Raw genomic sequence first — 26803 nt, forward strand, 5'->3', positions numbered from 1 at the left:
GGGAATTGTGTTCCAGACTCCTGCATAAAGGGGGTAACATCAGACGGAAATGAGCTCACTGGTGGGGTACAACAGGTACCAGTTGAAGTATACCTGCAGTTCCTAAACTATATCAGCCTCAACTCTGGTAAAGAGCGAAATCACCAGATTCACAGAGACACAAATGAGCAGTTGCAAACAGTTTTCTCTTTCTTGCGCAAATAATACTCCGAGAAGGGTCAGGACAGAACAGACCCATGAAAACGAGACTGAAAAAACTAACAGTATGCACAAAGAGTTACATGAAAGAAACAAGAACATAACCCAAGGGCCACCAGACAATCTAGGACATTTGGTACTGTAGTTAGCAATTAATAGATCTGAATAGCCCACCCAGTCGTGTCGTGACAGATGCCAATGTATCAGCATTCACAACATGGCTGCTTACCATGTTCAAGACTCCCACAAGTCCTAAGGGTTGATTTTCTGTCTTGGAGGATTTTGAATACTTTGTCAAGTCTTCTTGTAGTTTTCTCCATGTGATTTTTTTTAATTCTGAGACCTTATAAATAATAGCTTTATCACTTAAAGAATTATACAAATTTAATTCCATAAATACTTGTTTTTCCTTAAAGCTGTGAAGAACTGGGGGTAAGGTGATAAATTCAAAGAGGAACTGCAGTCCCAATTTCTCTGTTATTAAATCTTGGTAACTTGATTGACTGTATTGCAAGATTTTACATATTTCGAATTAAGCACAAAATCGTGAATTTTGTGAAAGTACAGCACTGGTGCAAACCGCTGGCCTCACCCAGCGAGAGTGAGAGTCCGTGCAAATTACGATGTGAAGTGGCCCTTCCTGCTCACTAGTCACTGTAATGACTAATGCAATCTATGAGCGAATGAGTACAGGTATTGGAGCAGATATTTAACTGCAGAAAGTTTCCAACATGCAGTGATCTACATACAGAGTTGACAAGTATTTTTCTGCAAAACCGAAAGTCGAAGTTGAGAGCACTATTTCTATTGGATTAAAAGAGATGTATTCACAAACCTGCTTGTTTACAATGCAATAACACCGCTTCACGTCATCGGAAGTTATGTTACCTTATTCTGAATCACAGAACATGGTGCTGCACATACTTGGAAATTTAATATATTTTGTGATGTAAATAAGGGGTTTAACAAGGTGCTGTGTACATTTCACTTTTATTGTGTTTTGAAATACACTCATCAATGCTGATTAATTCTAACCTCGAAATATAAACATAGCGTCGCAGTTCCCCTTTAAGATTTAAAATGTTGAAACTATATTATTAGCTTAATAGATCAATTAATACGTTTATACCCAAGCGTATTTAATACTCTAAATTAGAAAGTATAGTCTATAATTAGCTAAATAAACAGTTACAACTTTAATACACATCCCAGCAGTGACATCTTTCCCACCAGGCAATTTCCCTCAGGTTCTGACATTCCTGTTAGTGATAAGAGTAAACAATTGAACCCAAACAAGCAATTTAATTGCAGGACCGTCGGCAGTGTTTATTTTAATAATAAATCATAGAACTGAATATAATTTAATACTTTTTAGATAATTCATTTATAAAATATAACGATTCAAATATTGTGTAAAGACGTGCGTTTGAAATTCAGTACTTTAAAAATCTTAGTTTTAAGTGCATATATATATGATCCATTAAAAGTAAAAATTAATAATACAAAGCGATTAATTTCGTGAACTGTTTTGTGACCGACGTTTAAGCAGATCTGATGTTTTAGCTGACTCCCTTAAATGTAAAATAACATATGCCATGACTTTTTTAAAGGTGTTCTTATTTTTTGTAAATTATTTTTTACCTGAATATATGTTCCTAAATAAACGATTAAAAAAATAAACATTCTACCAGGACTACAGAAAAAACAGACTACAGAACGGTTTATTGGCGTCCTCTTGTGACCATAAAGGGTACTTTGGAATGCAATAGTAACGACGATAAACGAATACTAAAATTTAACTAAACTAAAACTAATGTCAGAATAGGTCAGAGAAGTGTGTAATACTTTATATTAGTTTTTTTATTTTACAATAGTGCCGTCATTATTTTGATTGCTCTATTGTAACACCTTACTTAATGGATTATCTTCTGAAGTACTAAATAAACATCAGTTTGTCCACAGTTCCATATTAATCCACGGCGAACCGTGCACTAATGAAAAACACATTAATCTCGTCCTGTGTGAATTGCACTGACACCTACTGAGATTGAGAGTGGGCTGTCAGTCTCCTGCTCATCTGTAAGGGGTTCAGCTCCAGGTTGTTTTAATTGGGGACAGAGCCTTCTCGTGTGATGCGCTATCTGTGGAGATCACTGACCCAATCCATTAACCTCTCTGACAGAAGACTTCTTCAATCTTGAATTCCGGTTTGTAATCCTGCGTAATTCAGGTTTTGCTGTTGGTTTCAGGCTTTCCCCCACAGTATTGCTTATATTACTCAACATATGCGCAATTTCAGAGCGCTTTGAGTTTGCAGTAACAAATAAAATGTATTTTTGTGATTTGTGTGAATTTTGTGAAAATACTATTCCTTATTTTTCAGTGTTTTCTTGTTTTTCTGGTCTTTAGAAAGTTTCAGTACATATGGTGGAGTTTAAAGAAGTCTGAAGTTATATAAGACTTTAATGAAACGATTTCCTTTTTACAGTACTTGTTCCCTGTGTTCTCCTTTCTTGTTGTTGACGTTTCTATTATGTTGTGGTGCAGGACCCCCTCTAGAGGCCAGCAGAAGAACCACAGCACAGTGGTTCTGCACACTGTCCCTGCTGGGTTTCATTCCCTCGGACCTCTGACTCTCCACAGCTAATTGATGACTTAATGGGCCATCTTGCTTGTGTAGAATTTTTTTTTAAAATTATTTCTTTTCTCAGTCGCCTGGCAAATACCTGACTTCAACGGTACTGTTCCAAACAACTTCAGAACACAAAACTACTCTGCCTCTCCTCAAATTGCTTGCCATTATTTCTCACCAAACTGAGTTGATCAATTTACCTATGCTGAGCAGACATTTGGGAATGACACTTTATCGGAGACTCCCATCGAAGTTTTTTTTTCTCCTGCTGAGGTCCAGTATGTAACATTTCAGGAAACACCTAAATGAGGGCATTTCTGAAACGCAGACACTGGTACAGGATTCATAACAATTACACTCCCATTTTACCTTCTAAGAGATTAAAGGAATTTTTAAATTGAAAATTATGTCCCAGATAGAAAACAGAAATCACATGGCCTGTGATTAAAACTCATCTGGTGCAAAACCCTGATGACTCTGTTTCCTCCTGCAAACCACTGTGGTAGCGACTAGATTAGCAGATCAGTGATAGTTTTGCAATTTCCTGCATGGGATTAATAAAGTATCTATCTAGCTTTTTATATTTATGTGATGAGGGCTTTGATAATGACAATTTTCTATTAAATTAAATGCCTTGTTTTATGAGGTAACATAATCCTGAAAATTGTTATATTTATATGTGGATTTCCTGCGTAGGCAGTAATATGTCCCTGGTCACAGGAGTCACCATGTTTTTAGCCATTAATTGCAGACAACCTCAAGCTTTGGATTCACCAGGGCCTGTTTTTGTGGCCCCAAAACTTATCTTCTAATGTTGATTTGACATTTAGTGCTCTATGAAGAATGGCAATTATAGGGTTTTAGCGGTAAGCTTTAACACTATTTTAACCTTTTTTTGCACGCAAGTGAGCTGCTTGTTTGCGCGTGTGGAGAAGCTCTCCTGCTCTGGCCAAACACTGGACATGAATCCCTCTGAGGGCATGTAGGCTATCTTTAGCCTATTCCTACTATGGAGTCCCACGAAACTCACGCCCAGAGCTTACAGGGACTGTAAATGTTATTCTCTGCTCGTAGTACATTTTGCTCCACATACCAGGACCTTCAAAGCCATCTACAGTGCTAATCCCACCCATGTTGCTCAGAGCTAGCTGTGTCACCAGGAGAGAAAGACTCCCTCAGTATTTAGTCTTGGAAGTGTCTTTGTTACTCTGGGTGTAGAAGCCATAAGGGTGTCTAACACAAAAAACAAGTCATATTTTTGTTGTTTCAAAATTTATTACTAAAGTTATCTTATACAATTCTTAGATTTTGTACAAAAATACACATAATCATGTTATAGCAGCACAATTATTTACTAAGTGCAAAGTATTCTATTATGGAGTGAAGGAGAAATTCAAGTATGCTTTCAAAAACTAAACAGTTAAAAATGGTTAGAGGTAAAAATTGCATTAGTGCTTTAATAGAATATTTTAAATGTATTCAGAATTTTTTACTGAGGTAAATTTGTGAGTTATTCAACCAATGAAACAGTAATAAAATGTATAACATGTACTATACCTGTAGTTATACTGTATATAATGATGCAGACATGTACATGTACTTCTAAGGAGAAAAAAGTAGATCTTGATTCACATAAAATATCAGAAAATATTTTTCCTAAACAAAGAAATCAAACAAAAGTTCGAACGATATGAAGTTAATTGTACAGGCCACATTAATGAACCCTGTACTCTGTGTGTAAATAATTTTCTTCTTAGATCTATCATTGAACAATAACTTCCTTCACAAACTGTTTGATCAGAAAATGAAAGCAAATTTACAAGTGATGCTTTCATTTTCAGCAAGTGATATTATATGATATTATTAGGGATAGTAAGTTTTTGAAGATTTCTCAGACACAGTTACAAATATCACATAACCAATGATGCAACTTCCTTTTTTTTAAATAAGGACAACATTCAATGCTTTCTTCTCCAATGCAAACTCAAATTATGCAATAAAAACACATTTGTTTCTCTTTGCTTTACCCAAAGCATCTCACTATATTTGCAATAAACGTATTATTAAGCTACTTATAGAAGCCTGGGATAACATTTTGCTCTAAAGAAAACCATTTTAAAAATACCCCCCCAAAACGTTTTTTATCTTGGTAAAATACATTTTTGTTTTGTTTTGTAGAAGGCTACTGATTCATAATTCATAATTTAAAAATGTAGAAAATTGCCCATCTACAATTTACAGTATCTAAATCTGCATTTTACAGTCATTACATTTTGTCCTTCCAGTCAGTCAGTGAAAGTAGTGACTGTCAAGATTCTTAAAGTGCTGGAGTAACTTTAGTCTATAAGGTAGGAGGAACCAACAGGTCATTTTTACGTTCAAGTATTTCTGTGACAGACTCCTGGGTGTGAAGGTGGAAAGACAAAAATGCTGTTTCATTGCCATAAGCAGTAGTGAGGGATTTAGAAAATGTTGTAATAAGAAAGGTTAATATGAAATTTATCTTTAGGTGTGTTCTAAGTGCTCTCCCTACCCTCATTTTGTATTGATCTGAAATGGTAAAGGCTTCTTTTCAGCGTGAATGTCTGACGATTGAGGTGCTGATTCTGACCTGTTTTTCTAGAGCCATGCACTTTGATTTTTTTCCCCTGACGCTTGCTGATTCACTTTGGTTCAGAATCTGCCTGGTATGAGAACATATAACCCAGAAAGGAAGCCTGAAGATATTGCTTCGAAGCCACAAGGTGCCATGATTCCTGTCTCCAGCTGGCACAGGCTTAGAACGAGGCGAGAGGGCAGCCTGTACAGATCCTATTGACAGGAACCACTGGGAGCCTCAGCTCTGATTACATCATGTGACAAGCAGGGGAGACCGGACTTTCTTTTAGGACTCTGGGATGCTGAGGTTTAGCATTTCTGGTACTAAAATAGTTACTGTGCCAGGCACTGCGTTACCCATTCAGTGTCACGTTTCATTTACAAAACACAGTCATTAAAACACTGACATTGTAAACGGAAAGTGCAGTTTCATATCTCTGTCATTAAAAAAATAAACATTGTCTTTTTGTACAAGAATACATATTGCTTAAATGTAAACATCAGTTCACAAAAGTATCTCAGACACAGTTTCTCCATGCTCAGTACAGTCCTGTCTGCTTTCCCCCTCACATTTGACTGTTTCTGTGTCAAACAGATGAGTGCTTTTCCCCTTCTCTGAGCTGTGAATAGAAAATTGCACGTTACTACAGACCATACAGTATGTCTTCAACACGGACATGGCTCAGGTTAGTGTTTGTTAGTAATGTAGGCTTTCTGTACACATACAACACATCTACAATCAGTAGTGCTTGAAAGTGGAACATAGAATGCATATGTAAAAAACATTTACCAAGGGTCATTGTACTCTACATAAAAAAACAAAAATACTGCAAAGTTTCAAATAAAACAGATGGTCTCTGTCATAATGTAGTGCCATTAGGGTCTAACGAAGCACACAAAAGGAAACTTAAAAAGTCTTAAACTATAGTGTTCATTACATGTGCATTTCATACGGCAATGCACAGGCTGTGCACTACTTCAGGTATTTAAAAAATGCTGTGGGTGAATGCATGGTGCTTTTCTTGCAAGCCACCTTCTTATTAATCGTAGAAACAGTCCCAGCTGAATGCTCAGTCATTTAAAGAGATACACATCAACACTTTCTGTTGTTTAAAGCCAGTGCATCTTAAGTGCTCCTGTGCATAAACACAATGAATAGATCAATGTAATGCCTTTGCTAAATTGTGCATTTAATAAGCACAGCATTAACGGCATTAATCTGACAGGTTTTAAGGCTTACCATTTTTCTTTGGTTGCCGAGACAGAAAGTGCATATTGGCCTAGGTGCTGGGTTACTGGAGCGAGTGCTGCTTTGAAGGATAGTTTGATATTTCAAACAGGGCTGTCCATCTAGGCAGTCTTCTCCTAAGAGCAGGATATTTGCCAGATGAGAAATGTAACTTGAAGCCAACCGCAGGGTCTCTATCTTGGATAGCTTGCGGTCGGCAGGCTCTGTTGGTATAAGAGTCCGGAGTGCTGTAAAGGCGGTGTTAACGCTGTGGGTTCTGTCTCTCTCGCGTGCGTTGGCCGCCTGGCGCTGCTTGCTCACGCCCGCCAACCTCGTCCGCCTCCTCCGGGCGCCCTTGCCGTTGTGCTGGCTGCAGCCGCTGGTGGACTTGTCTGAGCTCTCGCTGCCGCTGTCCAGCTCGTCCAGGTCCGAGGCCCCGCAGTCGGGGTGTCCTGCCCTCTCGCTCCCTGTGGACTTCATTCCGTACCTGGGCTGGGCTGGGACTGAGTGTGATCCATGGCAGGCAGTGGGTTCCCATCACTTTATGTGGAGTGAAAATAGCACCTGGGACCAGCTGCCACTGATCCGGTGACCAGTGTGCACTCCATCTCTTGGCAGTTCAGCGCTCCATTTTTTGAATGACTGATCCTTTTAGGATCCGCCATGTGGTCTCTCAAAAAGGAAAGACAGGTGGAGCCGTGGAGCACCTGTTCTAGTCTTTGGAGTCAAGGTTTATATATATCTCAGTGCAGTATGGTCTCTGCAGAAGCTGGGTGAAAGATACAAAACCTTCTGCCCTCTGCCTGAAAGACAGGTAATTACAGCTCTGCCAGCTGCAGTTTCTCCTCTTCCCTTCCCCTCTGTGGCAGTTTGTTCTTCTTTCTTTAGGGATGCTGGTCTCAGAGCTTGTTTCTCTCAAATCCTGAATCCAAAAAGTCCCATTAGAGGTGTAAGATAATCTTTTTTGTGTAAGACCATTATGACACAGGAATGTTTCTGCTCTTTAAAGCTGAATGTTAAATATTTGCTTCTCTCCCATTTATCAATAAAGTAACAATATTGTGTGTTACTTAAAATAAGTGCATTTTTTGTGTAAATGCAATAATTATATATTACTTTGCATCTTAACAGATATCTCAAAGACTAAGCCTTAGTTTCCATCTTTTGTGGAAAAAAGCACTTAAGTCTTTTAGTTCTGTATAATTACTTTCCTTTAGGCGTCTGATATGGATAATTTTAGTTTTCCAGTGAAATATTTTTTGACTACTCATTTTGGAGCTTTTTCCCAAGGTAATCTAATCCTACTTTATTTTACATTGCTTCTATATATCTCCCTCATCTTTTTCAAACTAAAATCACCGTCACATTGGTTTGACATCTTTGAAGTCATAAAGGTTTGTGTATACTCTAGATTCACTGAAATATTACCTAGCCTATAACATGAATGTTCTGTCAGATTTAATTACAATGACCTATGAAATAAATATTTCCATATGAAATGGTCTGCTATGGGTTAAACGGCACTAATGTGGTTCACGGTACAAGAAAAAAAGTGCCCTTTCGATTTCTGTTAGTCAAAATGACTGATGTTTACAAGTGCACTTGAAGACAGGCTTATTCCTGCAGGTGCTGGACTGGGCTCATGGGAGCAGGGAAACACCTACTGGGCTGGGACACAGGAAGACGGGGAGCAGACCCCTGGAAGATAGAATGCTTATAGCTTCCGACTGGAAAGCAACAGCTTCAAGGATCAAAAGTTTACTTGAGTTCAGGCCTCTACTGGTCAGTACATCATGAAGAAAAGAAAATCGAGAATGAAAGTGAGGAAAATATGTAAAAATATTTTTCAAATCCAAAAGCAAAACTTTTAAAGAGTATAAATAAAAAATCCATTAAAGTCTATGGCATGACAGAGCAAAATTCGCTGACCTATTCAGACAGTTATTTTTCTCATTCTGTCTGTGCAGCAATATTACAAATACAAACAATATCTTCAGGAACCCTAAATCTGGCATTTTGCTTTCATTTTGCTGACATTGTCTTCAATGTTACATAGTTACAGCAGCAGGGAAGTGAAGAGGGAGAAACTTTGGTTCTCGGGATTAATTACTTTGGAGATTTGATTGATGTTCTCACTGCTATTTCAGCTGTTCACAAATGCAATCTTAATATTTTGATTTAGAATGATGAAGTCACTGAGGTTAACGCTATGATACGTGTCACGTAAAGTCTGCTACAGGAACAAAAGAAATGCAATAGTTGCAATAGTTCTACAGAGATTTTTATTCCTCGAGCCTTGTCACCTCCCACAGCGAGCTGGTTCCTCTTGTGATGAGTGAGCAGTACAGGTGTGCAACTTGTCCTCTAACTGTCCCCATGGTAACGGCTGCTTACCAGGACTGTGCCATCTTTAGAGCTGATAAAAATATCTGTGAATATACATGACACTTATATAGTGTTACTTCTTTAAACTTAGATTACAGCTACGTTTTAGAGTCCTGCAAATGGGAAAATTTGTATTTGTTTTTCAAAAGTGAAAATTCTGCAGACTGAATGTGCAAATTGTCTTGTCTTAATTAAACAATAAAAAAACAATAGTCCTAATAACAGGTGACTTTACATATCATTTTCATAAACTAATACTGCTATTGTATATTTAAATATTTATATGCCATCTTATACAATATATACTGTATATTGTACAGAGTTGTTGCCCTATATACTGCTCATAGATACTGCCTATTTTGCAGTCTTAGGAATTTTTTAAAAAGGGGCAAATGTTAAAAAACAGTGACATGTATTTGGTGCCCTGCAGTTTTAGCATTGTCTGTAAGGTTTTTCCCTGGCAGATAGCACCACCACATACTGTACTAATCACTAACCATCTCATTAGCCTTCTGAAAGGTCAGCACAGCTCAGTCAAGGTCTTTGTCCCCTTCACCAATTGACACATTTTCTGTAACATCAAACACCGTTTAACATTTCCTCAGAAATTGAAATATTCATGTGTAGTGATCTACAGCTTCCTATTTTGGTCAGAATATTTGAAAACACAGCTAATTCAATAACTTAGTTTTCTATATTATTCCTAATGTACTGACTTCTGGGCAAAAATACAGCACATATTTTGAAGATGATAAATTTTTGTATATATTTGTCAGGCTGAATCAGCTGTATATAGAATATTCTGAGGTCATGCATCCCTCTTTCAATAAGTACTACATCATGTGTTAATATTATTTTCAACCGATATATTTTTTTATGTTTTAAGCATATACACAATTTATAAAATTCTTATAAAATATTTGCTTTTTAAACTATAGAAAGAGAGTCCCATAGAAATTCTGGGACATTATATTAAAACATCACTCTATTTAGGTTTCCCATAATTACACATTTGAGCCGTTGCTATTATGTGAAACGACAACCTATACCTGGGTGTTTACAGTATGTACTTCAAATAAAAGTTTTGTACTGTAGAACTTTATTATTCGAGCCACTAGGTGGCACTAATTCCCATTTAAACTGTCATTTTTTATAAAACATTTTAAAGTGGTTCTTATGTTCATGGTGCAAACTGCACAATCATTAAATGTATGCAAACAGCTCACAATCTGTACAATGTGGATATATTAGCGTGATCTTAGCAGGACTGTAAAGATATATATTCTGGGGCATGAATGAGCAACAAAGGTGATATATTCCCAAAGGTGTTTAAAAATCTGTATGGACTATTTCCAACTGTGATGGTAAGGAGGGTGTTTTACTGGGAAGTAATTGAATATCATTGTTTTTTCATATTGATCAGTAGATTCTAGTTATTTTTATTTTTTAGTCATTCCACATTAAAATATTTCACCATTCTAGTTTAGGTAAGCCACACAATCCATGACAAATCAAAGGATTGTGTATTATGATGAGAGAACTGCTACATTGTAACACAGCAAATCAAAGTGATATTGTTGAGCTGCTATATTGTAACACATGCTGTAAAGGTGTACTACACAAAGGTGTGCACAGTGTCTACAGGTACCTGGTTGTGGAGAATATGCAGTGCACTCAAGAGGTGACCACGTTTTTTTACCCCAAAGCCTCTTAATTATTTACTACTGAAGGGGCTTTGCTATGTTTGTTAGAATGCTTCATTTTGTATTTTCTGTAACTCTTCTTGATCCTAAGAGCAAAGTGAGTGGGATGGATATCCTGTACTGGCAGACAAAATGCCAGATGTGAAAAAATGACTATTGTGTTAGTCATACTTCACAGTTGTTTTTCTTGTCTTAAAAGTGAATAATCATTAAGTGTTGTGAATCACTTCACTAAATATATAGTACTTTCATTTTAACTTGTAAATCACAAATTGCACGGGATGATGATCTTCTCCTGACACTAGACCATCCAGGCCCTGTTTACTCCTGAGCCCTGACGTGTCCTCTGTGGGGAAACAAATTGAGGTGGCCATGTGATCATCAGAAGATTGTCACGTTTTCTTGGAGAGGCCTGCTTTTGTCAGCTCAGGCTGAGGTCCTGGCTGTCTAAGACTCTATCAAGCACTTTCAAGGTATTTATCCCAGCAGCCATATCACCCTGCAATTCACAGCTGGCAACCCACTGAAGCTCAGCAGGTGTGAGCCTGGTCAGTACCTGGATGGGAGACCTCCTGGGAAAAACTAAGGTTGATACTGGAAAAGGTGTAAGTGGGGCCAGTAGGGGGCACTCACCCTATGGTGAGCGTGGGTCCTAATGCCTCCGTATAGTGACGGGGACACTATACTGTAAAAAGGCACCGTCCTTCGGATGAGACGTAAAACTGAGGTCCTGACTCTCTGTGGTCATTAAAAATCACAGGGTGTTTCTTGAGAAGAGTAGGGGTGTTAACCCAGCATAACCCTGTATCCTGGCCAAATTTCCCAATGGCCCTTACCAGTCATGGCCTCCTAATAATCCCCATCTCTGAACAGGCTCCATCACTCTGTTCTCCTCCCCACTGAGAGCTGGTGTGTGGGGAGTGTTCCAGGTGGGGCTGCACACTGGTGGAGGGGATCCCCATTGCCGAAAAAGCGCTTTGGGTGGAGTGTCCAGAAAAGCACTATATAAATGTAAGCAATTATTATTGTTTTCACTGACCCAATGTGAGGTCCTGCCCTGGAGATCGATGGATGCAGACTCCACACTGCCCGTGTGCACTGTAAATGTGGGCTTTTTCAGCCAGTGCCAGGGAGAAGTCCTATTCACCCTGCTGCCCAGGGCTGCTCTCACCCAAGAGCAGTCTGCAGCCTTGTAGGGCTGGACTGAGTTCCTCCACAAAGGTGGAGAAAGTTAGGGTTATCCTAAGACACATGGGTAAGAATAACCCCAGAACTTGATATACACCCATAAACAAAAAAAACAGTTCTTTCTTTGTTGCTGGAAGGTGTTTATTAAACTTGGCAATGTTGGTATGTAACTTTTATCCAACCAGGCCTAAATTCAACCATGCATAATCATCTGAAACTGAATAGGTGTTTGCACAGACTACATCTTTAACCAGAGAGCTGCTGATCTGTGATGCCTCCTTTGATTTAAGTACCTTCAGCCTTTCAGATGAAGCTACAGGTTATTAGGGTAGTGTCCAATGCAGACTAGCAGGGAGAGTGCAGAAATTGCCACTATGTAATTCCTGGATGGACAGTAGATGGCACCAATGCATAAAACAAATTTGGTCACAGCCAAGGGACTAATATGTAGTGCTGACTGTGGTCATAGGCTAAAACCTCTTACTACTACTAATAATAATTTATGGCTTTTATATGGCACTTTGCAGACTAAAGGATCAGAAATGCACTTTACATATTGGTGCTATGCAACCACCATTAAGACCACTATGTCATGCTTGTACTATTCATTCACTTTCCAAATTTGGACACTCAGCAGATCTAAATATTCTTTAATTAGTGCTACAAGTGCAGAAGGCAATCATAAACTCATTATGATTATATTGTGATTATAATACCGCACAGTGGTTACAACTTTTTGTAAAAAACTCTTAAGGAGTTAAACTCTTAAGGAGGTAATTTGGGAACCATCAAACTGCAAAGCACAAGGACAGTTTTGTTTATTTTCTACAGAGGTGATTAAGCATTGTTACACTACTGTACGTGGTAAGAATGTCACCTCATGGGAAAAAACATAAACTATGTAAATACTATAATTTCTTAGTGATTGTTTATTTTGTTTTCCATTAGCTTTAGTGTTTTTCTTTTTAAATAGTCGTTCTGAAACTTCACTTCATTATTCTTCCTCCTCTGTGACTGACTGCAGTCAATCCCCTCGGTATAGAATTCAAGTCTTATTGCTTCTCACCTTCAGACTGTCTTCCACAACTCTGCTTCTCATGCATTATTTCCACAGTGGGAAGAAATTTGTATTTCATAAAAGGCCAAAATGTTTTAGAATCCTCCATATCTTTTCAAACAATCATCTGTGCTCCCTAGCTGGCTGAAAAGAGACTAGCATAATCTATATTAATGATCTTTGCAGCGATTTATCCTATTCATTATCACTACCAAAAAAAAGCTGTAGAGCAGAGTTTGTTTAGAATTGTAAAAAGGATATTTTCAGAATCTAGAAACTAAGTGAATCAGATCATTAAAACAGACCCCATTTGCAGTATCTTTCCACTGGGACTCCTGCAGGTTTCCCACTATTTGTTTTTTTCCCAAATGGGAAGAATTTTCATTTGATTGACAAAAGGCAGAGACTCTCAACCATTTCTGGGGAATGCATCCTAAAAAGTTGACAGTTTTTCCCCATCACAGTTAACAGTTTTCCTGTGAGAGGACGGAAGGGAGGAGAGTCTGTTGACAAGATCGCAGTTAAAAGCCTTTATAAGCATAATCACCACAGTCCTGACTTTTAACAACTTGCAGTTATCTCATTAAAAAATCAGAGCTAACTTCTCTGACATTATTAACATATCCATCACACCACATCTGAAATTCAGTGCATCTAGCTTGTTAGAACCTGGACTTCTGAAGGACAAAACAACCTCGGTCTGCAGCCAGTGGAAGCACTCTGCTGACTGCTTGCTTTTTAACAATACTCAAATTATCATGGCAGAGACAGACTTTTGACTGTTTTTGGAGATTTCAGAAACCATTAGTAATCTTTTGTGTACCATGAACAAATAATTCACACCGAGTGATCGACTTCCACGCAGCATATATCAGCACACTCCCCAGCCTGTCGGCTCTCACTTGCATCCAACTGCTCATCTCAAGCAGGAGCCACATTGTCACCTCTCTGTGTTTTCCCTGCAGCACTCTAGTAGGGCTTACAGGCTCCTCTGCTAATTGGAAACCTGGAATTTTCTGAGCAGCACCTCTCTGCCAGCTCTACTGTTTTGAGCACGTCTTTAAGTCTCCCAAAGATATTTTACATAAATATTCTTAAACTGAAAAATAGTGATCTGTCTTGATTACTAAATGTTTATTTTAGTTGACAGGTGGTTGTTTTTTGAAGCATTTCTTCTTAAAATTAATGAATAATGTAACAGAAAAAGATGCACAAAAGATACATAGATCAGATTATGTATTATGTATGAAAGATTATTTTAGAACTTTATACTAAAAGTTTAAAATATCAATTGCTTTTAAACGGTAGTGGAAATGTGGATATAAGATTAATATGTGGTCCCTTTATAGAAGTGAATTTCATGCATTGCATACATTTATAAAAATAGTTTAAAAAGTCAAGATTTACTGCCACGATGTTAAAAATGCACTGCTTTACTCTGTGAATGGTTTAAAATTGGCATTTCAGTTTGATTGAAAGATGGAAATACACTCATATAGTACTCTATATGTATATTAAATTTCACTTCGTTTGATCTGAGAACTGCACTTTTATAAACAATAAGATAGATGTACCTGACTGTCGCATGACATAAATGACATTTTGATTAATTTTACCTTATTTGAAAGCCAATCAAATGTTTATCAATCGTTTTACTGAGCAGGAACAGAGATTTATTATTTTTTGTGTGGAAAGTAGGTCAAGTAGAAAAAATCACCAATGTTGTCATTTGACATGCATGTCTAAGTATTTAAAGTCATGAGAAAACAATTATGAGTGTTACTACAATATATTATTTCGAGTGTTATTACAGCACAGTGTCTTTAAAAGTAAGTTTGTCTATTTTCTTTTATAAATGTAACATTTATTTTAATTACAAAAGATAATTCATATTCAAGTTTCTAATAACACTTGCACATCTTAGAATGTAATGTATTGTTTTTAGTTGTAAGGTTGTTAGCCTTTTGGTTTGAAGAATAATTGCAGTTTTTTCTTCTAGTGTTTTGTAAGCTGTGATTGATTGGCCATGTATCTTGGTTGACCTACAGGATGAATTATCCTAATATTTTTGTTTGATTTTAAGTTATGCAGTATAATAGAACTGCCATCCATTTGACAGGAAAACTTAAGGATTGCTGGGGAGTTCACAGGACTTTGAAGAAAAAAACCTTTATCGTAAAAGGAATTTGGTGCTGCAGTGGTAAGCATTGCTGCCTTGCAGTGAAAGGACTCTGGATTCAGTTCCAATAATAATAATTCAGTTATCCTGTGGACTTTGTATGTTCTCCCCATGTTCATGTGGGTTTCCTTTGGGTGCTCCATTTTCCTTCAAATGTCCAAAGACATACTGGTAGGTTAATTGGCCTGTAGGAAAATTGGTCCTGGTGAGAGTGTGTGTCTCTATGTGCCTTCTGATTGACTGGCAGCCCATCCAGGGTGAGTCCTGACTTTCACCTGCTTGTCAGGATAGGTTCCAGCTCCCCACAGCTCTGCATTGGCTAAAGTGGTTAGAAAGCGGATGGATGGAATATACTGGTAGAAGCACTTGTTACCTTAAGAGCAATAAAGTGCATTGTTCTTCTATCCATCATGATTTCACTATGCGAACACTGCAGTTTGATTACTATAATGGAACATCATAACCAGTCTTGTTTTTTGTCCATTTGCATTTGATTAGCAATATAATTTCCTGACTTTCTATTTCAGGGCTATTCTTGTTACCTCAGCTATGCACATTTCCAAGTTGAGACAGTATTGCTTATTCCCTTAACTCAAGAAACTGAACATTATGATGAACAGTATTTCTATTAGAAATCATTACCCAGTATAAAGTTCAGTACTTCAATCATGAAGTGATTGTTGTTATTTGCAGGTACACTATATGGATTGCACGTCCACATACTTACAAATAACAAGGATGGTGATAAGTGAGCATCTCTGATTACCTGATTAATACGAAGTCAGACTCCATAATGAGTGAGTGGGTAATGGTAAACAGACTTGAACCCCTGAAGATGCAAGGGCCCTGTCTGTATACATTGTTCGTGCTGCTCCTGGTGAGTGTTCTTACCTGTATCGCTGAGAGCCTGTGTCAGTGGCAGGCTGGGAGCAAAGAGCGTGTCCACCGCAGTGTCTCATTTCCTTCAGGAACAGGGAGCAGTGAAGTGGCACCCACAGGACAGAGACAGCACATATGAACCATTAGGTGATGAGCTTTAGCAAACTGCGATGTGTCCTGCTACAGAACACACCCATGGTTTATTTTGCACCAATATACTGTACATGTACAAAATCCAGACAGAGCTTTTCATTTACAGACATCAAAATATAATTTAAAGCTGTCAGTCATAGATGAGTTCAATTGTTTTGCTCTCATTTCAAATGAACCCTTTTTAGTAACAAAATTGAAAAAGACATTAAATTCAAGTTAAAACAGGATAATTATGCTTAGAACTATTTTAATTCCTTTCATTGGAAATTGTTCTTTGTTACATGAGTGATGTCCGAGGTTAAAGTTTAGTTTTACATCAAGTTAGCTTATGGTAAAAGAAATAGTTTTATCTGAGAGAAAATATCGAGCTGTTAAGATGGAAGCTGGTACACCATTAAAACTGAGAATATTTCCATTAGAAATTATTTCCCAGCAACACAAAACCAGGAAATGTCAAATGACAGAGCTCATAGTGGTACAGTTATTGACACAGCTTTTATATCTGATCTGGTATTAACAAGACTGACCAAGTGATGGCCCAGACAAGCAGCCTTACTGCCTCTGGCAAAAGCATTTCTTCTAAGTGGACTTGGGATCACATTAAATCAAGGAGACTGTGACATTTCACAGTTCATAGCAAGGTCAAAATATTCCTACCTTTATTATGTTTAATTATTTTGGAGAACCTGTGCTTCGTTAATTTATATTATTGAAGCTTCCAAGGAAATTCTATGGTAAAATGATGTCCAATTATAAGAAAACCATTCATTATGAAGCAGCTTTGTGAATTAAATTTGACATGCCACATAAAAATTCATAAAGGTGTAACTGCTTTTGGAGGTTCATAATGAACATTGTAATGGATTTCAGACAGACTAACACAATGCTTTGAACCATCTTATTAATGTCACTCGGGTCTGTCCATGAGAAAGAGCTTGCGCCAAAGGAAGTGCTTAATTAGTATCAGTTATAATTTCTCCTCTATGACCAGACATCTTTATGTTTAAAGAAAACAAGACATATTTCCTCCAACAGCCATTGGATAATTCCCAGCTGATCTCATTACTCTACTTGATTGTGACTAAGAAACAGTTGAAATGAAGTTTTCAAAAGCTGAAATCTTGGATTGTTAATGTTTGCAAGTGCAGTACATTCAAACATGGATTCATTAACACAGCAGGTGTAAGACTAGTAATTTAATTACTGATTAGGCATCACATATCTAAATCAAAAGATGCTTTTGAGTAAACAAAGATATCCGTCTGAATGTCAACGATAATTGAACTGGATAATGGTTGATAAAAATACAATATTTTATTTTTCTTCTGTAACATCTTTTCATATTTTAAGAACGCTGAAAAAAAGAAATATCTTGGTAGTTTATGTTTTCTCATTATCGGCGGCAGCCGGGAGCATTTCTCCCACAAGGCATCTGTGTAAATGGAGGTCTGTGTGTCTGTTTCCAAGAAGATCCCAAATGCTTGTATCCCTCAGGCTGGTCAGGAGGACACAGCCAGGAAGGTAATTATTTTCAGCTTTTTAGGATCCTACCAAAGGGACATTTATTGAAACACATTTAATGCACATGTATATGTGATTCCTCACAGCTCTTTCTCTGTTCTAGCCAAACACTTGCCTATTTGTTTTTCTGTGAATCAGCAATTTGTAATCCTTATGTACTGAGAAAGAGGGGCTCAATATTGAACTAAGATTTTGGTTTGGTGTTTCTTTAGACATTTCTTCCTAGCCAATGATTTATAGAATATCACACAAAATAGCCAAAAAATAGAAATGACCTTGAATTGGTTAACAATAGTAGCCAGAGACAAGTTCTTTCTTTTTCCTCTTTATTTGATTAATTGCTATCATCCCTGTGTACAGTATATTGTACATGAACTGTATGTACACACGAGTATCAGATACAGTTAGCCAACTGCACTGAAGGAAATGGGCACACACAAGCGAGAGCATGCAGGATCTGTTCTAATGGATAATCATGATGCAAATCAGATGGTGCCATGCCGGCACAGAGGGGCAAATGTCATGATGTGACTCGACAACTAGGTGTGGTTTAGATGCACCTGCACCTATACAGGATGATGATGGTATATAGCTCTGTGATACAGCACTGTGGCTGGGACACAGCCTCTGTTGTCTATGACTTTCCTGTGCAAGTTCCTCTTGTTAACAGAGATAAGCTGGTCATTGTCACACAAGCGATTAATTGTTAATGTGTTCTGGCAATTTTATACTATAGAAAAACACTAAATAGCACATGCTTCGGTGGACACTGGTGATGTCAGTGTACTGGCCGTATCCACAGTAGGTATTCCTTGTAGTTCCTTTCATATGTGTGCTAAATTCCATGTTTTACATGATGCATAGTTACACAAAACATACTTATAGACTACCTTTGCAAACACTGTGAGCTTGTGTGACAATCATTCATTGGCTGTCCAGCCATTCATGGTTGAGGATCACCCAAAGGTGATTAATGAGGACAATAAGAGAAACACACTGCTTTTTACTTGAAATGAAGTAATCTAAGTATAATTAAAATAAAGTTAGAAATGGAGAAATCATTAGTGGAGGCTCAGAGTAAATACTGTAGTTTATTCATAACATCTCTACATGTGTTATGTCTGAGACTTTTGCATCACAATGTGACAGAAATTGTATACATGTTTATATACACACAATTATAAGGAAATAACATTAGGAAGAAATGAAGAAAAAGAAATAAATCTAAAATCACATTTTTCATACTTGAGAAATGAAACAGCTTTGCTCGATCTTCTATTCACAGGAGACCTATGCAAATCCCTTTTTCGTTCTTAGATATTTTTATTGGAACTGTGTGACAGCAGGTCATATGATTAAGTCTTACCTGGTGCTTCATTACATTTCAAGCAACTCGCTCCAAATTTCTAGGCTTTCGATTTGAATAATGTGTCTTCATTAATGATAAGATACTGACACCATAATCCACTTGCTTGAAGCAAAATGTGTTTATTTATTCAGTGAAACATGCTAGTTAGATAGAAATTAAATTACAGCTCAGTCTTTTCAAGGGCATACTTTTTCATACATATATCTTCATGTGGTACTCCTCACTAAGTCTGCTATCCATGGGTGTCCTTACTCTGAACAGTATTAACGGTACAATGTGTACAGTAACCTGCAGTTCAAGCAGGCCTGAGTGTGCAGCTGATAACTGGCTAAGGGAGGGAACTGCCTTCATGTGAGAAACCCAAACTGTGATCTCTTAAACATCAGCGGTTCAAAGCCTCTGACAATCAAAACATTCTCTCAAAAAAATAGGCATTTAAATGAGGAAGTGAGAATTGTGGAAAAATTCACATATCACCCTCAACAAAATGCAAGAAGTTTGATATCTCCAGGTGGTTTTGTTAAGATACTATTGAAGTTCCAAAAAAATAAAATTGAGCACATTTTGCACTTAGAACTGGAGCTCTTAGAGCCTGTGGTGCATTTCAAAATCCTTAATGCCCATCCACTGAAACACTGAGAAATCCATGTCACTGGTTCCAGAACCTCGGGCCACAACAATGGAAATCCTGAAATCTGACAAAATGAGACCCATTTTTCGTTATGGAGTTGGGAGTAGTTTTGACCTTTTCCTGACAAAAAGCCTGCCAAAACCTTCCTGTGGCTTTACAATGTTTGACTTTACTGTTTAGTTTGAAAAATGTACTCAGCAGCCCAGACTGCAAGCTTTACTGTGACAACAATAGGCTAACCCTATTACATAAACATTTTTTTTTCTCTGCCAAAGAGCTTTCATTGGGTAAAATGTTGTAGAGAATTACAGAACACTCAAGCACAGTTTTTAATGTTTTTTAACTTAATTTCTTAGTGGCATATTAGACTGTTATTGCACATGCAGTTAAAAATCCCTTTGTGCGTCAAATATGACCAGTCTGCTGTAGGTTGCCGACTCTCTCCTACAGTGTGTGGTGCTCAACAGAAGACAGTAAATGTGCAAAACCATGAATCAGTGAAAATTCCCGTATTGCATATCTGCGTTGCTTGTAATAAAGGCTGCATTGTTTTTTTTTAAATAATTTGTAATATAATACTGGGGTTGTCAAACCACTCTGATATGCCAAGACCTTTTCCAGGGTGATATTAACAGGTCTAATCTGAAGTTAGTAAATTCCTTCTCAAAGTATTTTATCATTGGAAGGAAAAAAATGCAGACCTTTTGATGCTTGCAACTTGAAATAAACTTCAACATGAAATTTCAACATTTCAACAAAATTAATTTGCAAAAAGCATTGTGGTTTTGTTTTGTGCAGTCAGGTTTCAAGTATATAATTTAAGTTTATACTTAAATATATAAGTATACTTATGTATACATATATATTTTAAGTGTATACCACAAAGAAGACACCACAGCTCTGTACTGATATTTTGTGTATTAATCTTTAAAATGCTGACTGCAGTGATTGTTGTCCACTTGCCATGTGTATGTGTTCTGAATACGTTAAACACAGAAAGAATGGCATTTTTATGCTATAGTCAACACTGTATTAAGTACTGTTAAGTACTTTTTGGTCACTAGACAGTGCATCTGATTTAAAAAAAATATGCTATCTTCTGGATATACGTGTTGCTGATTTGAATCTATGGTGAGCTCTAAGAAGAAAAGAATGGAGCTTCAACAGTATTTCAGATATTGAAATTATAGGAAGAACTCTTCAGACAACAAACTGGTGATGAGGATGACTTACAGTACCTCATGTTGGACTCTCCTGCTTCTGTCCTGGAATGCCACTGTGCATCACAAGTAGCTTTTAAAGGCTTCCAAAGTGGTCTTTTGATAATAACTTTCTGTGAGTTATAGTAAGCAGTAGCTTTCCAGCGGAAAGGAAGAGATGGCTAATACATTGTACATGCATGACTCTGGTTTAGGAGACCAAATGGTCTAAAGTGTGTTACCACTCCAGAAGACACCAACTGTATAATAAGTCTGTGCTTGACTTAGAGATTTTCCTCTCTAAAGTAAACGTAGTATGGTCACCAAATGATTTTGCTCTTGACAAGTACTGTAGTAGCTCAACATAAGGGGTCTACCATTATGTTGCTACGTTAGGCAAGCTAGCAGTGTACTGTGGGAATTGACATATCCTGCACTTTGAGAATGATGACTCATGAGATATGGTTTTGACCATTCTGCAAGGCATTCTGCAGAATGAACCCAACTTTAATTAAATGTAATCCATAAAATAATTGCAAGTTTATTATCACCTGTAAGCTGTTCAAATATTCCCTGGTATTAAGACTGCAGGCTGGTCTGCTGATGGCAAAGCACAGAGGTAAAATATTTAGTCCTTCACTATCTAACCTATTTTTGAAGTCTAGCAACTACGCAGTCTCTCCCTGTAGGAACCTAGACAGAGACCCAGCCTTGTCCATCTGACTGCTGTTATATCCTAACTGCTGATCCTGTGGAATGTTCCTTCACGCTAAGGGACAGTCAAATAAACCCCTCTTCTGCCTGTGGAATTTCATCCACAGGAGGCAAATCAGTCAATTAAAGCAGGTGTTTCCAATTTGAATCTATCAGGAAGAGGCTTCAACCGAGCCTCAGTTTACACCATCCTACTTGCATTAAGAGGACATACCATACTGTAAGTAGTCAAAGAGTCTTGTTTTATCAATAGCAGTGACAATGCTTTCTTTACCAAGTTTGTCCGTTAGACCTTACTAAACTTTTGATATGTAATTGACAAGCATGTAATTTTCAAAATTCATGATCGTCAGATGCATTGTAACCTGTACAGAGTAAAAGGTAAAGGTAAAAGGAAAAAGAACACCTGATTATTTAATTATTTAAAAAAGGGACTTCAGCCAAGAATGGTCCTATTTTACCCTCCAAATGTACAGGTATTCATACTTATCATGAAATTGAAAAAAAAAACATTGAATGAGTTACAGGTTGGGAGAATATGCCTTGGTTAAAACTATGTTCAAATGTATTACTGTAATCATTATAGTGTTATGCAGAACAAAGTCATAACTGTCATAAATGAATAAAAAAAACACAAAGTCCACATTTATTCATTTCTAGTTATTTCTAGTTATTTTAATTAAAAGCAATTCAACAAAAACAAATCTACATTAACATTCAGCTGTTTAGAAGTGCAATTGAAACCTCCACAACCACACAGAGGCCTCTGAAGATTTCCTGTTTCCCTAGGCAACAAAAGTTAGTAGCACAGAAGTCATTCATCTTGATCAGAAGGCTGTTTGAAGACTGTAGGCAAATGGTCATTGTTTACAAGTTGGGGACTGGCTACATATACAGTATGCCTACTAGTTTCTACTGTAGTTTTACTTAAGGTTATTAAAGCTTTTATTAAGATATTCAGAAATGTAAAACAACCCCGCCAGGAAGAGCACAACTATATCTTAAGACCACAGGCTGTGAGACAAGTGGTTTGGGAGACTTTGATCCAATTGAACATTTTTGGTTGAAACTCAAGAAGGCAGCTCACAAATGGAAATCAAAGGACCTGAAGAAAGAGCAGTGCCGCCTGGAGGAATGATTAGAGATTCCTCCTGTGTCAGACCCTTACAGTCCACTACAGGAGGAGTCTTTGTCAATCAGTTTAAATTGTTGTATAGCATCCTTCACAATAAGTTGTCGCAGAATGTCATGTCAGTGTAATTCATGCCAGAAGAAGATTTACAAAATATTATGAGTACAGTAAATGTGTGAATAAATGCGACCCTCATGCTTTCTGGAATCAGCAGGAAACATTATCCAATTTGTAAATCTTTGTGTAAAAATCATTTTTAATTCCTATTTCATCTAGTATATTTATAAATCTTGAGGGCATAGTATATTTTTCGTTTTTATATCGGTGCTATGAAGAAGTGCATAAGAGTAATAAAAGATGAAGTGTCTCAATAAAAATAGTTTTAGGATTTACAGTATAGCAAAAAGGATATAATTTAAATAAAAGTACATGATGTTAAAGTAATCGAATATAACAGAAACACCATATTTAGAATCTTGTGTGCAATTTTGATCACTACACTACAAAATAAATTTTGCTCCATGGGAATCAGTCAAGTAACCACATACAGTACAGGCTAAAAGTAATGTCCAAAACTGACATTAGTTCTACTAGAAATAGATCATTTTAGCCTTGAACAGAGAATGCTATGAGGGTTTCTGACTCAGAGAGCCAAAACTCTTTAAAAGCATTACTACTTTACTTAAAGTGTTGTGTCTGGAACACATGTTGTTGAAGACGGTAGACTGCATTAATGCGGGTAATTTAGTATTTTTAATGTAGCAAGCCAGTCTCATACTTCTTATTTTACTTTTATCCCTGTTTCTGTCTGCTAACTCTGCACTGCATCCACCTTTCTGAAAATTTTGTCAGCTACTATAATACCAATGGAAGTGTGCCAATTACTACTGCTTTCGGGAAATGCATAAGATCAATTATTTTGCAAATGCTGAAATGCCAAGAGGCTTTGACAGTTTAAGATGAGTTTTGGTAACAGACCACGTCCAACAGTGGCCCCGGGTACTGTTTTCACTGATATATAAGGCTTTGAAAATCAAAACTTTGTTATGGAAATAAGTCAACTTTCTGACGACTTATCTTTTGAGTCTTGCACGTCCTGCCCCTTGAGCAGGGCAGAAGAGAAGAAAAATAGTGCTGCTTAAAAGGCTCCTACTGCAGAAGTACAGAACTTCTTTTTGTTCTGTAATTAATTTCAGATAAAAAATTGTTCCCCCCAAAACACCCTGGTTTCTTTCAATAAATGGTTTAGATCATTTAGCTACTAGCAACTAATGAGCTAGATGGGCCAGAAAGCTGCCTCTCATTTGTAACCTCCCTCCTGTTCTTGGGTACATGTAAGTACAATGATCTAATACAGTTCTGCCTTAGAGAATGGCATCAGCACAATCAAAAAAAATCAAAAGAAATGCAAATACTAAATGTTTATAGATTTTGTATCTATATATATATTAAATCTCTCAAAATCTAACTTAAAAACACTAGTTTGGTTATGAGTGAACTAACTTCTGTACCAAGCTATTTTCTTTGATGTACATTCTATATCTGACTAACTAGAGTATGTATGAGTCACTTTATATGTGCATGTTATTTCCATTATTATCAGCAAATGACATTTCATTTATATAGTATATTTTATTTGCACACATGTATTTTGTTTCTTTAAAAAATTACACAGACATACTGGAGCCTGTATTCCCATAACTGAGACATTTCTGGCTTCTTTGTCTTATGCATATTTTTATTACAACATGGAGACTTTCATAATTTAGTACACACATTACCATAAGGTAAACTTTGAAGAGTGTTTTAAACAGTGATTTACAGATCTTTCCTTTGATTTTGGAAAGAATGCTTTAAAAAAATAAGCATGTTGAATTGCTGTTTTATTACGTGATACATTGGACAAGGTGTTTCCAATTTAATGTAAGTTTAACAGACCTTTTGGTCAAACACATGTTAAATGACTCACATTCTTAAACAAGAAAACAAGAGAGTGTGTGGTAGATGGACTTTTAAAAACTGGCATAAACATTCTTCCCTGAAACAATCTAATCCCAAAATTCCCACACCTGTCAGAATCAGAATTGCTTCCAACGCTACTGGGGTGTGAGGCAGAAAAACCAAATAGAGCTGCAGTCTACTATGTGATCTACTGTCTCAAAAAGTAACCCTCTAATAATATATTTTTTTTAAATGTCTGCTTATTACTGTACATGTAATAAATCTGTCATGGCAATAAAGCTCATTGAATTTGAACTTGATTAATGTGAACTTTTACAAAAAATTATCTTTATTTCCCTCCCCTTCAGAAGTGCAACAGGCTGGGCATTTCATAGTACTGGGAATCAGTTGTTCAGCACTCCCTTGAGGTAGAGAATATTTTTTTTCAGGATCATCTTATCATTGTGTATGGAGCTGGCTGATGGGGGCCAGTTTGTGGCAGAGTCAGTAGCTGTGCAGATGTGTTCCCCAGTAGAATGGAATTCCGGATTTTAATCATCATTGATTAACTAAAAACTGCACCTGTCATCCTTGCTCTTTAATTTCCCATTATCTTTGTGTGGTTCCAAGTCCTTCATTTTAAGGACATCCAGGCCAAGTCTTTCATGAGTTGGTGTCAATGGTGCATTTTATCTACTCTTCTCTTGATTCTATGTCAAGAGACTAAGGCTTGACTTGGTCTGGCTTATCGTGCAAGCCAATGCTCGCTGTGCTTCTGAGAGCACACTATGAGCTTATTGGAGTTTGGACATCCCTGTTTGTGTGCTCTGCTCTGCGATGGACTGAAATCCTGTCCAGAGTATTGTATACATGTATACATGTATATATTGCATATACCATGGACACATAACAGCTAAAATTGAGTTTTATTCAATTTAAAAAATGTAACCTCAATTTTGTGATTTTTGTGTTTTTGTGAATTTTTGTGATTTTTGTGATTCTTGTAATTTTTGTGAGCTCGTAGAAAGACATTTAATTGCCAGCAGCTACTGCTACACGCCGTATTGTTGTGCATTTGATAAATAAACTTTGATTTGATTTGATTTGATTTGATTGGTCCAGCCTTGCAATCTGTATCTCCACAATAGGCTCTGGGTGGCTGCGACACTTACAAGGTATAAGTGACCTTCTGATAATGGAACAATACAGTGTTTTCCTTTAATTGTTGTTCACTGTCTACACTGAAGCAGAGAAGTGTACAGCAATATGATTAAAATCAATTTCATGCCTCCGTCTCCAGTGTTCAGCAGTTGACCCCACATCTCCCTCTTACTGTTTCTGCCTCTCTTCTAATTGCACTCCTGCTCTCCAGCCTCTTGAGTTATCTGGCATCCAGCTGTGTGCCAAACACACTAACTACCCATCTGAGCTCATCAGAGGCAGATCACGCAAACGGTGCTAATGAACATGTCCTTAAATCTCACCTGGACTTTGAACCTTGCATTCATTTATACCAATTAGTTTTTGTGAGCCAACTGTAATACTTCAGTGTGAGTTGTGTACAATGGAATCTTTTTTCAGTGAAACATACTGTACTGTACCTCTATGAACCAAAATGATCCTATGCAAACACAAAGGTATTAAGTCCATAATAACCCAGTTGTCTTCATAAAGGAAAAAAAAAGGTCTTTGTTTCAGAAAATACCAAGTTCACCATATCTAAGCTGTAAAAGATGATTGTAATGATATTTTTATATCCTCAACAGAATGTATGGAACTTTTAAAACAAAAAAAATATATATTTTTTAATCCAAACAAATGCAGTTTTCTTATCTTGACACACGGTTCATGGTAGACAATATCAAAGAAAACCATTACAAGAACAAGAACAAGAATCAAACAGGTCTCAACCTCCAAGAACTCTGCCCTCCCCCCCACCTCAAAAATAGAATACCTTAAAGCTTTTTATTATAATACCTCATAATACCTTAAAGGTTTTTATTGTCCTTTAAGCCTTTAAGGTTTTAGGGTTATGCTAGAACTATGTGGAGTTCTTATCTAGTGACTCTTTTCACTTGGGCAGTGCAGCCTGTGGC

The 26803-nt window shown here is 37.1% G+C and overlaps 1 protein-coding gene across 1 annotated transcript; it reads right to left on the reverse strand.

Moving 5' to 3' along the window:
• Positions 1–4094: 4094 nt before the first annotated feature.
• Positions 4095–7311, reverse strand: LOC102684809 (transcription factor 15-like). Its single transcript, XM_006636316.3, has 2 exons — positions 6669–7311; positions 4095–6048 (listed from the first exon to the last, which is right to left on the reverse strand). The coding sequence occupies exons 1-2, from the start codon at positions 7134–7136 to the stop codon at positions 6016–6018; spliced, it is 501 nt and encodes a 166-aa protein (XP_006636379.1). The 5' UTR covers positions 7137–7311; the 3' UTR covers positions 4095–6015.
• Positions 7312–26803: the final 19492 nt, after the last annotated feature.

The sequence above is a fragment of the Lepisosteus oculatus genome, chromosome 12, assembly GCF_040954835.1.
Source record: "Lepisosteus oculatus isolate fLepOcu1 chromosome 12, fLepOcu1.hap2, whole genome shotgun sequence".
Classification (NCBI taxonomy): domain Eukaryota; kingdom Metazoa; phylum Chordata; class Actinopteri; order Semionotiformes; family Lepisosteidae; genus Lepisosteus; species Lepisosteus oculatus.